General features: G+C 42.6%; 1 protein-coding gene across 11 annotated transcripts in view; it reads right to left on the bottom strand.

Annotated features, from left to right (window-relative positions):
- Nucleotides 1-12837, bottom strand: part of plxna4 (plexin A4) — a 619179-nt gene that overhangs the window by 278009 nt on the left and 328333 nt on the right. For all 11 annotated transcript variants that reach the window (XM_043714044.1, XM_043714049.1, XM_043714039.1 and 8 more), the window contains exon 5: nucleotides 4903-5003. In XM_043714044.1, coding sequence (XP_043569979.1) covers nucleotides 4903-5003 — 101 coding nt within the window. The remainder of the gene's footprint in view (nucleotides 1-4902; nucleotides 5004-12837) is intronic.

The following is a 12837-nucleotide window of genomic DNA, read 5'->3' as shown; positions in this document are numbered from 1 at the left end:
TTTTTCTTCTTGACCCTCCCCCTGAGCAGACAACCCAAGGACATTTTCAGAGAGGGAATACTACAATAAAGATGCTATGTAAATGCAAACTGTAGTTGTGCTAAATAGACACATTCTGAGGTCAACAGTTGTAGCAACGGGATTTGTTTGACCTTGTTCGCTTTCCTTTGGCACTTTTCTTGTAAGGTTGCTTTGATTAGTTCAGAAGTACAGCATTGTGCGAGAAAGCAATGCACTCAGGGTTTCCATTGGTAAATTTGATAGGCAAATGAGAAAAGACAATCAGGTAAATAAGCAGCCAGGTGGATAAGAGGAGTGGTAAATATACAAAACTAACAGGTCAGAGTTGGCACAGATCAAAATAAAAACAAAGAGAAGGGGGAATGACTGTACCGTTTTGTCTAGATTAGATTAGATTACAGTGTGGAAACAGGCCCTTCAGCCCAACAAGTCCACACCGACCCGCCGAAGCGAAACCCACCCATACCCCTACACTTACCCCTTATCTAACACTACAGGCAATTTAGTATGGCCAATTCACCTGACCCTGCACCTCTTTGGATGGTGGGAGGAAACCGGAGCACCCGGAGGAAACCCAAGCAGACACGGGGAGAACATGCAAACTCCACACAGTCAGTCGCCTGAGGCGGGAATTGAACCCGGGTCTCTGGCGCTGTGAGGCAGCAGTGCTAACCACTGTGCCACCGTGAAAAGTTCATCTCACTGGGATGTTCAGCCTCACATCCACTTTCTCTTCTCTCCTGTAACTATAACTCATGAACATCCCAAGGTCAAAAACAGACAATTATTTCACTTATACAGTCAGTTAAACTGATTTTTTAATTGTTCTTTTTCTCTCAAACAGCAAAGGGCTGAGAGGAAGAGGAATTCTGACAAAGAGGATCCTACCGAGCTCCTTCTAACAGTTACTGGAAAATCAGAGCAGACCACTGTGAAAACAGAGAGAGAAATGCAATTTTCCCCCCTCACATTGTTTTCCTTCCTTGTACAGATTTCTTACTTGCTCAGCCTGTCAAAGCTGGTGACCTCCAGGATGACCTCAAGAGAGTGTGAGTAGCCAACCTAGATCTGATCACCACATTTCACTCAGAGAGGGTTCTCTGTTTTCTCACCAGGTTTCTCTTACCCTGGAGGCTGAGTGGTAGAGAGCTATGTTTTCACTTTGCTCAGTCTAAATGATTTATCAAGCCGAAAGAGCCCTCCACTCTGCACAGACAGCAGCCTGGATCGAGGGATGAGATGGGAACCTGATCTTCTCAGCCTGCCTGAGCTCCCTGGCATACAACCCAATCAATGCTCTCTGCTGGTGTTGAGTTTCCAGCTGCAGAAACTAGGACAGGGACCTTATGAAATCCATCCTCAGGCCTTGGCACTGGGCCCAAGACCAAGAATTTAACACTATATTTTAACTGTAACATTGGCTCAAGCCTGCCTCTTTGTGACTCACTGCCTTCACTGACAATTAAACACCTTTCTTCTGCCTGCTTGCCTTCTTTCTTTCAAGACGATAATAAACGGCATTTTCATTGACGAAAAGGGCCGAATCTTGTCCCGGGTTCAGGAAAACACAACCTGCGTAATTTCACCAATGGCGATCCTGAATGATATGTGACTTTGTGTGCCATTTTTGTCTTTCTGCCGCTGGTATGGGTTTTCAGTGTCGTTTGTGAGGTGTGGAGCCAGGGTGTGCTGTGGGCCAGTTTGAAGGCTCACTCTGGTTCTCCTGCACCAGTATCCCAGCTCTCAACAGAATTAAAAGGCCACCCCAAAATCTCCCACCAAGTCCAACAAAAGCTCATGTCAGCCTACCCTGTCTCTGTCCACGTATTCTCTATGCTTCCTCACATCACCCAAGCCATCTCTATGTCTCCCCTTATATATCCTCTATAGTCAACCACCAAGCACATATTATTTACGGTCTTCAGATTGTATGCCATATCAATGGAAAATATTTTACATTGATTTTACGAGCAGAGTGCCTATCAAAGAAAAGAAGTAGGTGGTTAGATTTCTTTTCATGAAAGAACAAGCTAACAAAACAGTTTGTAACATTTTTCACTGCATTATGGTGACTCTCCATTTGAAGAGGATGATAACAAATAGACAAACACAGAAGGCTGGACAATGCAAGTTCCTGATGAAGAACTTATGCTTGAAACATCAATTCTCCTGCTCCTCGGATGCTGCCTGACCAGCTACACTTTTCCAGCACTACACTCTTTGACTCTGATCTCCAGCATCACTTTCTCCCTGGACAATGTAAGTGTCAACTTTCCAAGCCCTTTTCTTTTTCAGATCCCTCCATAGTCTTGCCCCAACTTCATTTGAGACATTTTTCTCAATTGAGTGTCCTGACCTATCCTCAATCCATACCATTAGAGGTTAACCTTCCACTACCACCAACACCTAGTACCCGGTGAAAATATTTGCTGGTCCATTTTTTCATCTGTTCAAGAAGCCTCTTTGTAAACCTCACACTGGGGTAGTGTGCGCTTGCCTGCACAATGTGTGCTTCCCACACAACCGTTTCAAAGTTGTTTCTCGATAATAAAACTCATTGCCCTCATCTCCTCTCTGCGACCCTTTACAAAAGCCTTCGAGATGTTGGTGATCAGCAGTGTAAGCTCGGGTGTCAAACTCTGCAAGCAAACCTCACTGACGCAAATAGATAACGAAAACTTTCCCAGCAAAAATCTCTCCCAAAAATGTACAACTTCAAAATCCAGGTTTTAATCAGAACACAAAAGTGAATTTACAACGTTATCTTCCAGCAAGAAATAGACAGACAAACGTTGTTTCGAAAAGAGGAATGGAGAGAGGGTTCAAACAGCAACTTGGGCAGGGGAAGGAGCATTCAAAGCACAATAGCTGCTGTGGCGATACCGTGGATTTGTAACTGATTTAAAACATGACTATAAGGAATTGGAAATTTTAAGAAGCATTGAGTCCATCAATTACGTTATTCTACAAATCAGTTCATTAATCTCTAAAAGAAGTTTCTGTTTCCTCCACTCCATCTCATTTCTAAAGATAAGTGAAGCAAAACTCCAGGTTACTGACTTAACCTTAGATTCTGGACATTATCCTAACAATTCAGGGAGCACTCTGTTCATATCTTATCATCTCTTGTTGTGCTTACATTTCTGTTCTTTCCCAATCATACAGTCATCCAATTCTTTATTAAAATCTGTTTATGTATGTAGCAAGAACTACTTCCAAGGAGCGTAGCCTTTCAGCAACAAGGTCGTGGATGTTGGTTTATATCCATCCACAACTGAGGAACAGCCCAGGTATTATTCAATTGGTTCACTTGGTGTTTCATCTGCAGAATTTTCTTTTACCTACGGTCTCTGTTGTGTTGTGATTTTATGTCTCCTATGCCAACATTGCCTGTTCCTGATTCCTTGTTCCAGAGGAGATAGTGGGAAATGATGAGGGCCACCAAATGGCTGACTATCTGTTTTGTCTATCCCTCCATGTGTAGGAGAAGACAAATTGCCCCTTCCCCATCCCTGGCTCCTGCCCCTTAACCCACACTCAGGCTAAGGGGGAAGCCAGGAACTGTAATCTAAATCAGCTCTGCAAGCTGAGGCTTTGCCCTTTTCGGCTTAAATGACACAAAAAGAACTTGTCTCTGGCTGGGCTGAAACTCCAACTTGTAGGAGAGGAAAGTCATTGCATTTTCACAGGACATTGTCCTTCATTAAGATGAGCTGGTGACAGAGGTTAAAGGCCAGTGACAGCTACTGGTGACAATTCTAAGATAATACTTCACTCCCTTTATTGAAATAAGGCCACACTCTCTTCAAACACTGTGTCTTGATGCAATTCAAAGGTCACATGACAGAAATACACTTGCGAGAGGGTTCAGTGTGCCATGAGGAAAGAATGGGCTGGGGTGGGATGGGGGGGTGAAGACAAGGGGTGAGTGAGGAAAATCAACCCATGTTCCTGCTGTTGGGCCATTATACCCTACTCTATGAAAATTGAGGATAAATGGCCATTGAATCCCAGCGTGATTCTAGTTTACCTCAACTTTAAAATTGAGATTAAAGAAGAAAATTAGTAACATGCTGTGTATTTTTAGCACAGGTTCCTGTGTGATTATGTAGAAGGAGTGGACTCCCTGGGCTTTGTAGAAGTTATCCCACTGGGACATCTGGGCCTATTGTCACTGGTGTTTTGAAGAAGGGCTCTCACTGAAATGTGTGAAGTTCTAACAGGGCTGGACAGACTCAACGTAGGAATGATGTTTCCCCTCCATGGGAGATCCAAATCAAAGGATCACAGTTTTAGGGAATGCCACAGGCCATTTCAGACTGAGACAACGAGAAATCTTTTCACTCACATTGTGGTAGAATTCTCTATCACAGAGGGCTGTGGAGACCAATTCACTGAACATGTTTTTGAAAGTAGCAGATAGATTTCTAGAGGCGAAAGGTGTCAAGGACTATTGGGAGAGCACAGGTTATAACGTTGAGATAGAGGATCAGCTTTGATCATGTTGAAGTGCAGAGCAGAATTGATGAGCAAAGTGGCCTACATCTGCCCTATGTTCTACAGTTCTCTGTTTCTATATCACTGAGATAAAGATCATATAGGTTTTCTAACAGACTCAAGAAACACCCTGACTCACAACTGCCTGTGCATCAAAATTCGAAATGCTTGTCTTCTAAATTAATCTAAGGAAACTAATTATTACTTTGTGTATTTCCTCAGAAGATATACTTAGCTGTTTCAACATCACCAATGCAAGAAGAATGTTGCTTCGTCAACAAACATCAGTTGAAAGTGCTCCAAGTTCTTGTTTCTTTCACTAAATAACAACTGGCTCCTAGGGCCACAAAGGATAATACAAAGAGCTATTGGGTCTGTACTCACGTGTTATGGAGCACACACCAGCCACAGTGTGGATCTCCAGAACCCAAACATTCGCTGCATGTCTGATACTGTCCACACGCCTCCACAGGAACTCTGGTCAGCTGCAAGTACAGAAAGAAAAGACACAATTAGCTCAGTGCAATCAGGTCATCAGAGTCTTGGAGATGGCGAAATCAGAGGCCAAATGTCCACAGTCCAGAATGTCGACTAGCATTGTGATGTGAACTGTCACTTGTAATACACAAATAGTAATGTATAATCACTGATGTATGATCTGTGATATAATAATTGGTTAGTGATTATAACTATGAATTGTGGTGCACAATTTATGGTACATAGTTTGCAATATATGATGTGGCGGAAAATGGGATTAGAATAGTTAAAGTTAAAAATCACACAGCACCAGGTTATAATCCAACAGATTTATTTGGAAGCACTAGCTTTTGGAGTGCTGCTCTTTCATCAGGTGGTTGTGAATAATAAGATTGTAAGACACAGAATTTATAGCAAAAGTTTACACTGTGATATAACTTGTAAACTTGTACTCTGTAAACTTTTGCTATAAATCCTTATTCTCCACAACCACCTGATGAAGGAACAGCGCTCCAAAAGCTAGTGCTTCCAAATAAATCTGTTAGACTATAGCCTGTGATTTTTAATTTTGTACACCCCAGTCCAACACCAGCATCTCCAAATCTAGAATAGTTAGGTGGTTGATTTTGACCAGGATGGATGCGATGGGCTGAAGGGCCTTTCTCTATGCTGATTCTATGGCTCTAACATACAATATATGGTTTGACAGATGTTGGATAAACAATATTTAACATAGAAAGACTGAAAATGATGGAAAGCTGTAGATAGGAAAAGAGACATTAATGTGTTGGGCATAACCCTTCCTCAGAACTGCTATGTACTTCAGTGAAAGATCTCTGCCAGAAACATGAATCTCTCTTTTCATTTTTAAAATGTTGCATTATTCCAACATCTCCAGCATGAGCAATACGTTGCTCTTCTCATCAACCGCTTCTCTTCTCTGAGGCATAGAGACTCTCAGGTTAAACTACTACCTCTAACGAGAGAGCAGCCTTACGGTCTGGTAGGACAATAGCAACTTTACATCATTATTCCAAACTTACTGCACCCCTGGCCTATACTGTGATCTCCTAATCGCTAATCTCCATCTCTCACTGGGTTTTATATTGCCTGCAATCTATACTTGCAAATTTCATAGCTTTTACATAAGGGTTTTTTTCCTCATTAATGAGCTCAGAGGTGAACAAAGCACTTTTTCACTTCATCATCCAGTGTCGAGCATTATCATGTCAAACACAGCTTGGCTCAGATACTGATAAAGTTCCTTTTATATCTTGTCCCAGTAGGGTGTCCACATTTGGAACTCTATAAGCATTTTTCACACTTTCCCTCGTTGGCATTTCCCTGAGTAATTGGGCCATTTTAAGGCAAAACAGAAACAGCACTTTTCTTTGGAGTGGAACCACAAGCAATGTGTCAAACTGTTCAGTCTGACTTCACATCCACCACCTACAGCTACCACATACAAATGCTCAATTCCCTATCTGTTCTCAACAAAACATGGTCCACTTTGTCATCACTACATTGCAAATCTTACATCACATTTGCCACAATAGTCTAACTTCAATATTACATAATTGAGCAATGTGGAAAGGACACCATTTGTCAAAATTGTTCATCTTGTACTAATCAGGATAATTCACAAGAATACTATTGTAGAGAGAAAAGTGCTGATTGGTTGACAAGCAGAGTCTGATTGGTACAGAATACACCAGTTAATGATGACTTACAATAAATTGCCAAGCTTTGTTTCCACTTTGAACTGGGCTGGTCAAGTCTGTTTGGTCAAAGCATTGCCTTGAAAAATGAACTATTAAATGTCTAATACCTGTTTTGTTGAGTCAAAATAGGAGCAGTTTGTGAATGTGTTCTTTCTGTTTGTTAAGATCAGTGGCCTGTGTATGAATATATGCAGCTTCCAGTACACGCAGGTGCACCACACTGCGAGCTAAATTAATAATCATAAACTGGTTGTCAGTGTAATTCTACACAGACTTGCAACAAATTTAGAATTGGTTAAAACTCAGCTCCTTGGCCAAGAGTTTGGTCATGTGACCCAGCATTTCCTGATTTGGTGGCCTATCAAATTACATTTGGTAATTAAACTCTTGCGAAGCATACGGAGATACTTTACCACATTAAAAACACTAGATTAGTACAAGTTCTTCTGGAAGAGCCAGCCAGTCCATTTGCCCTTGGCATTCAGCTTTTGAGGTTTGAGATGCGCACAGCCCCCTCACAGTCTGTACACATCCTCATTATTCTTCTGGGGAATCTCTAAAGTTTACTCCGAGCTACTTCAGATTGGAAACAAGGTCTTGAAGACTCGACGTGTTGGGCAGCTAAATCTGATTTCAGCCCCACTCCAGGATATGGAACAGACAATCCAGGCTGGCCTCATGTGATACTGAAGCTGTGATGTGTACCATTATCCATTTGACCATTAAGCTTTATTCAGGTGGATGTAGAAGAATCCATGACTCCAAGTCACAAATCTGGAAGAGCATTTACCTAGTGTTCTAACCAACATTCAATTCTCATCTAACATCAGCATAACAAAACACATTAACCACATATTAACCTAATTTACTGTTTATGGGATACTGCTTTGTGAAAATTTATTGCTGTCTTTACCGAACTAATGACAGTGAATGCACATGCTATATACTGCATTGTCTGTGAAATGTTCTAGAGGAAGTTCTGAGGATAGGGGTGCAGGGGTGTTGGGGAGAAATGATTGGAAAATTTTCTTCAATAAATCTTATACGCAGTATGCACACACAAAGTGAGGGGGGGGAGGGAGCAAACATTAATCAGCAGAAAAAAAATTCCTTGAAAGTAAAAATGAAGATCAATACTAAATGTTGTGCAAGTTGATTATTTTATTCAGCCTCTCTGTTGAAGATGTCAACAAAATTGTGGCCTAGTTAGCACTCGATGTACAGAACTGATTTCTCAGAATGTTCTGGAAAAGCTGGAGAGAAGCAGTGGACAGCGGCTTTATAATTTTAGAAAAGTGCAAAACACCAAAAGGAAAAAAAAACAAAAATCAATTCTGGGAACAGATGCATGAAAGGTCTTATTCACTGTATTTCCCACAGGGGAACTCCCTCCACAGTAAATACTGAGATTCGTTACTTTACAGCAATGATTGCCACAGATAAAATCAGCAAGTGAGCAATACCTCTGACTGAATACATCCATTCATCAGACAGGAATATTGTCCCAATATGTTTAAGATTAAGGCCACCATACTGACCAATCAAGAATAAGTATTAGTTAACTCTGGTTGGGTGTGTTCCCCTGGCTGGTTATCTCCAACCACATCACTCCTCCCAATTCTTTTATACCATTTATCTCTCCTCATGTCCCTCTCCTGTCCTGTGCCAATTGTTAAGCAAGCAGATTCCTTGTGACCTAATTAGTTAATCCCCTTCATTTTTGGTCAAACAAGCCAGTGTACGTATCTCTAACATCATTGGTGCAAATAAGTTAAAGGCATGTGAAGAAAATGAAAACTTAATTTTCCTCCCAAGTTGCTCATGGCACTATTGTGAAGATCTATTTAATTCCTGGATAATCTTGGAGGCTTGATAACATTAATTAAGCAAGAAGCCACTCACAAAGTACGTGAAGAACATTTCTAGAGACCGCTGAAATAATTGCTTGGTTAAAAAGAAAGGGATTGCAATTACTGGGAGTCTTAATGGGAGTCAAACTGAGACACACCAACCATGAAAATGTCAGGCTCACTGAGTTGCCATGAGTGACCACAGCATCCTGTACATAAGAAAGAGAAAGGGCAGCTATCAACCAAGATTCCAGTCCCTGGATGATGTTTTTCTCCAATGAAGAGTGAATGTGTGGATTTTATGAGGGGCAGGATCAAATTGCACAACAATGACCTGTCACACACTCAGTTGGACAGCCTGTTGTTCTAACACAGCAATATTATTCTTTAATGAGATGGTGAGCACTCCACAGCTGTGGAGCTGCATCTTACCAGAGCACACAGTAGCTGCCATGCTTCCTATGTTAGGATAGTGACTACACTTCAAAACTGTTGTTAAGTGCTTTAACATATAAGAGGTCATTCAAAAACATAAGAGCTCGGATCAGAGTGGACAATTCAGCCCCTCAAGCCTGCTCCACCATATCATACGATTGTGACTGATCTCATCTCAGCCTCAACTCCTCTTTCTTGCCTGTTCCCTATAACCCTTTCAAAGGGTTACTCATTAAAAATCTTTCCACCTCCTCCTCCTTAAATCTATCCAGTGTCCTGGTATCCACCACAATCTGAGGCAGTGATTGCTGCAGGTTCACAATCCTCTGAGACCATTAACTCCTCCTCATCATCAGTGTTAAATCTAGAAGACAGTGAGGTCTACAAATACTGGAGATCAGAACTGAGAGTGTGTTGCTGGAACAACACAGCAGGTCAGGCAGCATCTGAGGGGCAGGAAAATCGACATTTCTGGTCAGAGCCCTTCATCAGGAATGAGGCTGGGAGCCTCGGGGGTGGAGAGATAAATGGGAGGGGGTGGGACTGGGGGGGAAGGTAGCTGAGAGTCCAATAGGTGGATGGAGGTGGAGGTGAAGGTGATAGGTGGGAGGGGAGAGTCATGCAGATAGGTGGGAAAACCTGTCACCCCTTAGTCTAAACTATGACCTCTCAATCTGGATTGCCCCACAAGGGGAATTGTCCATTCTCTGTCCACACTGTCAATCCCCTTTAACATCTTAAATGCCTCCATTAGATCTCATCTCACCCTTCTCGAGTGAGTACAGGCCTCAACTGCTTAATCACTGCTCATAAGACAAGCCTTTCATCTCTGGAAATAATCTCATGAACTTTGTCTGAACTGCCTCCAATATAATTACATCCTTCACTAAGTGAGGCCAAGAAATCTGTGCACAGCACTCCAGCTGTGGTCTCAGACTTGCTTCATACAGTTGGAGCAGTACTTCCCTACTTTTATATGCTACTCCTTTGGCAATAAATGCTAAAATTCCATTTGCAAAATGCTATATAAATTTAAGACCTTTTTTTGCAAAGCTACGTGAAGAGATGGGGTTTTTTTCTATGATATTCCCCATTGGGACTCCCACAAAGACTGGCCATTTGGGCAGGATAAAGTGAGGACTGCAGATGCTGGAGATCAGAGTCAAAAAGTGTGGTGCTGGAAAAGCACAACAGGTCAGGCAGCATCCTGACCTGCTGTGCTTTTCCAGCACCACACTTTTTGACTCTGACCATTCGGGCAACCTATCAGAGGATGACCAATCCTCTTTGACCTCACCTAAAAAAGGAGTCAACGGTTCTCTCAGACAGGATGGAGCAGCAGCAGTTACAACTGGCAGAAATAATGAAAAACAGAGAGCAGGAAGCTTTAGAAATAAACCCAAGAAGGGGTGGCAAAAATCAGTGAAGAAAATTTTAGATTTCACCTTCTGTTGTGTTATTATAAAGAGTAGAGTTCCCAATTCCTTCAGAACACCTCAGTGTTCTAGTGGAGCTTTGAAGCTCCAGGGCCAGTCTAAAAGCCTGAACTCAGCAGCGGCGCTACAACTACTCAGGATAAGCTGAATAGACCAACGGGCCTTTCTTTGTTTGCCACTGTTTGGATTGCTCCCATTCCCATGAGCACTGTGGGTGATATCTTCCATCAGTTTCCCTTCAGGTCCCAGTCTGGAAGCTGCAGTTGACACTCCACGATTTCAAGAGAGCTCCACTGCCTGTGTAGTCACCGTTTTAGTGCAGACAGGAAACTTGCACCCACAGCAAGCTCCCACAAACAGTAGTGAGATAAAAAGTGTGGCGCTGGAAAAGCACAGCCGGTCAAGCTCCACTGCCTGTGTAGTCACCGTTGTAGTGCAGACAGGAAACTTGCACCCACAGCAAGCTCCCACAAACAGTAGTGAGATAAAAAGGGTGGCGCTGGAAAAGCACAGCCGGTCAGGCAGCATCCAAGGAGCTGGAGAGTCGACATTTCAAGCATAGACTCTTCATCAGGAACGCATTCCTGACGGACAGCTTCTGCCCGAAACGTCGACTCTCCTGCTCCTCAGAGGCTGCCTGACCTGCTGTGTTTTTACAGCGCCACATCTTTTGACTCTGATCTCCAGCAACTGTGGTTCTCACTTCTCCCAGTGGTGAGGTAAAGGACAGGTTGATTTGCTTTGGTGCCTGTGAAGAATAAATGTTGGCTCAGGCACAAAGATAAACTTTCTGATCTTCGAAAGTGTCATATAATCTCGTGCTTCTTCAGTGAGTGAGAGACACAACCATCCTCACAGCCATCTCCCAGTATAAATATTTTTAATCAACCTGGGCAAATATGTTATGACACACATCCGGGATGAATGGGAATCGAATCCAAATCCTCTGACCCAGAGGTAGGGACACCACCACGGCACCACAAAAGCCGACAGTACAAGATTACGTGCCCACATCTCTGGAGTGAGGTTTGAACCCATGGCCTTCTGCTAAAGAGGAGAGTGTCAACATAGAGCTAAGTAAATAAAAAGCAGAATGTCCAAAGAATAACACCACAACAAGAAAATAACGAAAAGCCATAGACACAAGCCAAAGAAACTGAATGCTAACTATTCGACTGGCTTCCTGTTTTCATCGGGTTTTTGTGGATAGTGTGTAATCTAGCTGCAGAGAGGACAACTACTCTCAATAAAAAGAAATAAGTACAATCCTCCGTCTCTGAATGTGACGGCTACACTGGCAATCTTGCATGAAACAGTTATTACCCATGCTGAAGTGTTGTCAAGCTGCTTTACCACATCTGTGAGGCATATTTCAATAATTACAGCTATCAAAAAGCCATTACCACCCAACGCAACCATCCCTCAGCTTCAAAGACACCGATGATGGGAACACTTCTCCTGACGAGCCCTGGGACTTGGGCGTGTATTTGTTTCAACTCCCTCAGGAACCGTGAGATGACTGAAATATTGCCCAGGGCTCCTGGGGCAAAACTTCTGAGCATCATCATTAGTGTCGCTGGTTGAAATCAAGACTTGTAAAACTCTGCGTTCCTTCTCCAAATCATTTTATTTTTCAGACCACAATGTCATGTTATCTCTTCTCTGTCTGTCTTCCCTTCATCCTGTTAAACACCATCAATTAAACATTTTATCTAACCATGACGTATGTCTTGAGACCATTGCTGAATGCAAGAACTCAAGAATGCAAGGTGAAAATTTGCTGCTGTCGCAAACTTGGGGGTAATCTCCAGGGAAAAGGGTGGGATAAATTGAAGCTAATCCAGACAGGGCAGATTCAGATTAAATGGAAGAACATGCATTCACATAGCACCTTTCACCAATGCAGGACCTTTCAAAACCATGTAACAGGGTGAAAACAAGGGCTTGCAGATGCTGGAAACCAGATTCTAGATTAGAGTGGTGCTGGAAAAGCACAGCAGTTCAAGCAGCATCTGAGGAGCAGGAAGATCGACGTTTCGGGCAAAAGCCCTTCATCAGGAATGCATGTCACAGCCAATGAAGTGTATTGAAAGTGTGCAGTAACAAAGGGCAACCATAACAGTCAAAGTATGCACAGCAAGACTTCACAAATGGCATTTAAACAACTTGAACATCTGCTAGCGAGTTTTGAGAAGATTTGTAGCTCAGGTCGAGGTTCTGGATGCAGGTTTGCTCACTGAACTAGAAGGTTCGTTTTCATTTGAACTTTGTTTGTTTGAAAACAATCCTTCCAGCTCAGCGAGCAAACCTGCATCCATGAACATCTGCTTTTGGTCGTGACCAGGGACAACTCTTGGACCTGGGGGCTGATAGAAACCTCTTGCCTTACTCCAATATCAC

The sequence above is a fragment of the Chiloscyllium plagiosum genome, chromosome 23 (genome assembly GCF_004010195.1).
Source record: "Chiloscyllium plagiosum isolate BGI_BamShark_2017 chromosome 23, ASM401019v2, whole genome shotgun sequence".
Taxonomy (NCBI): Eukaryota; Metazoa; Chordata; class Chondrichthyes; order Orectolobiformes; family Hemiscylliidae; genus Chiloscyllium; species Chiloscyllium plagiosum.
This window is presented reverse-complemented; position numbering and strand designations above follow the sequence as displayed.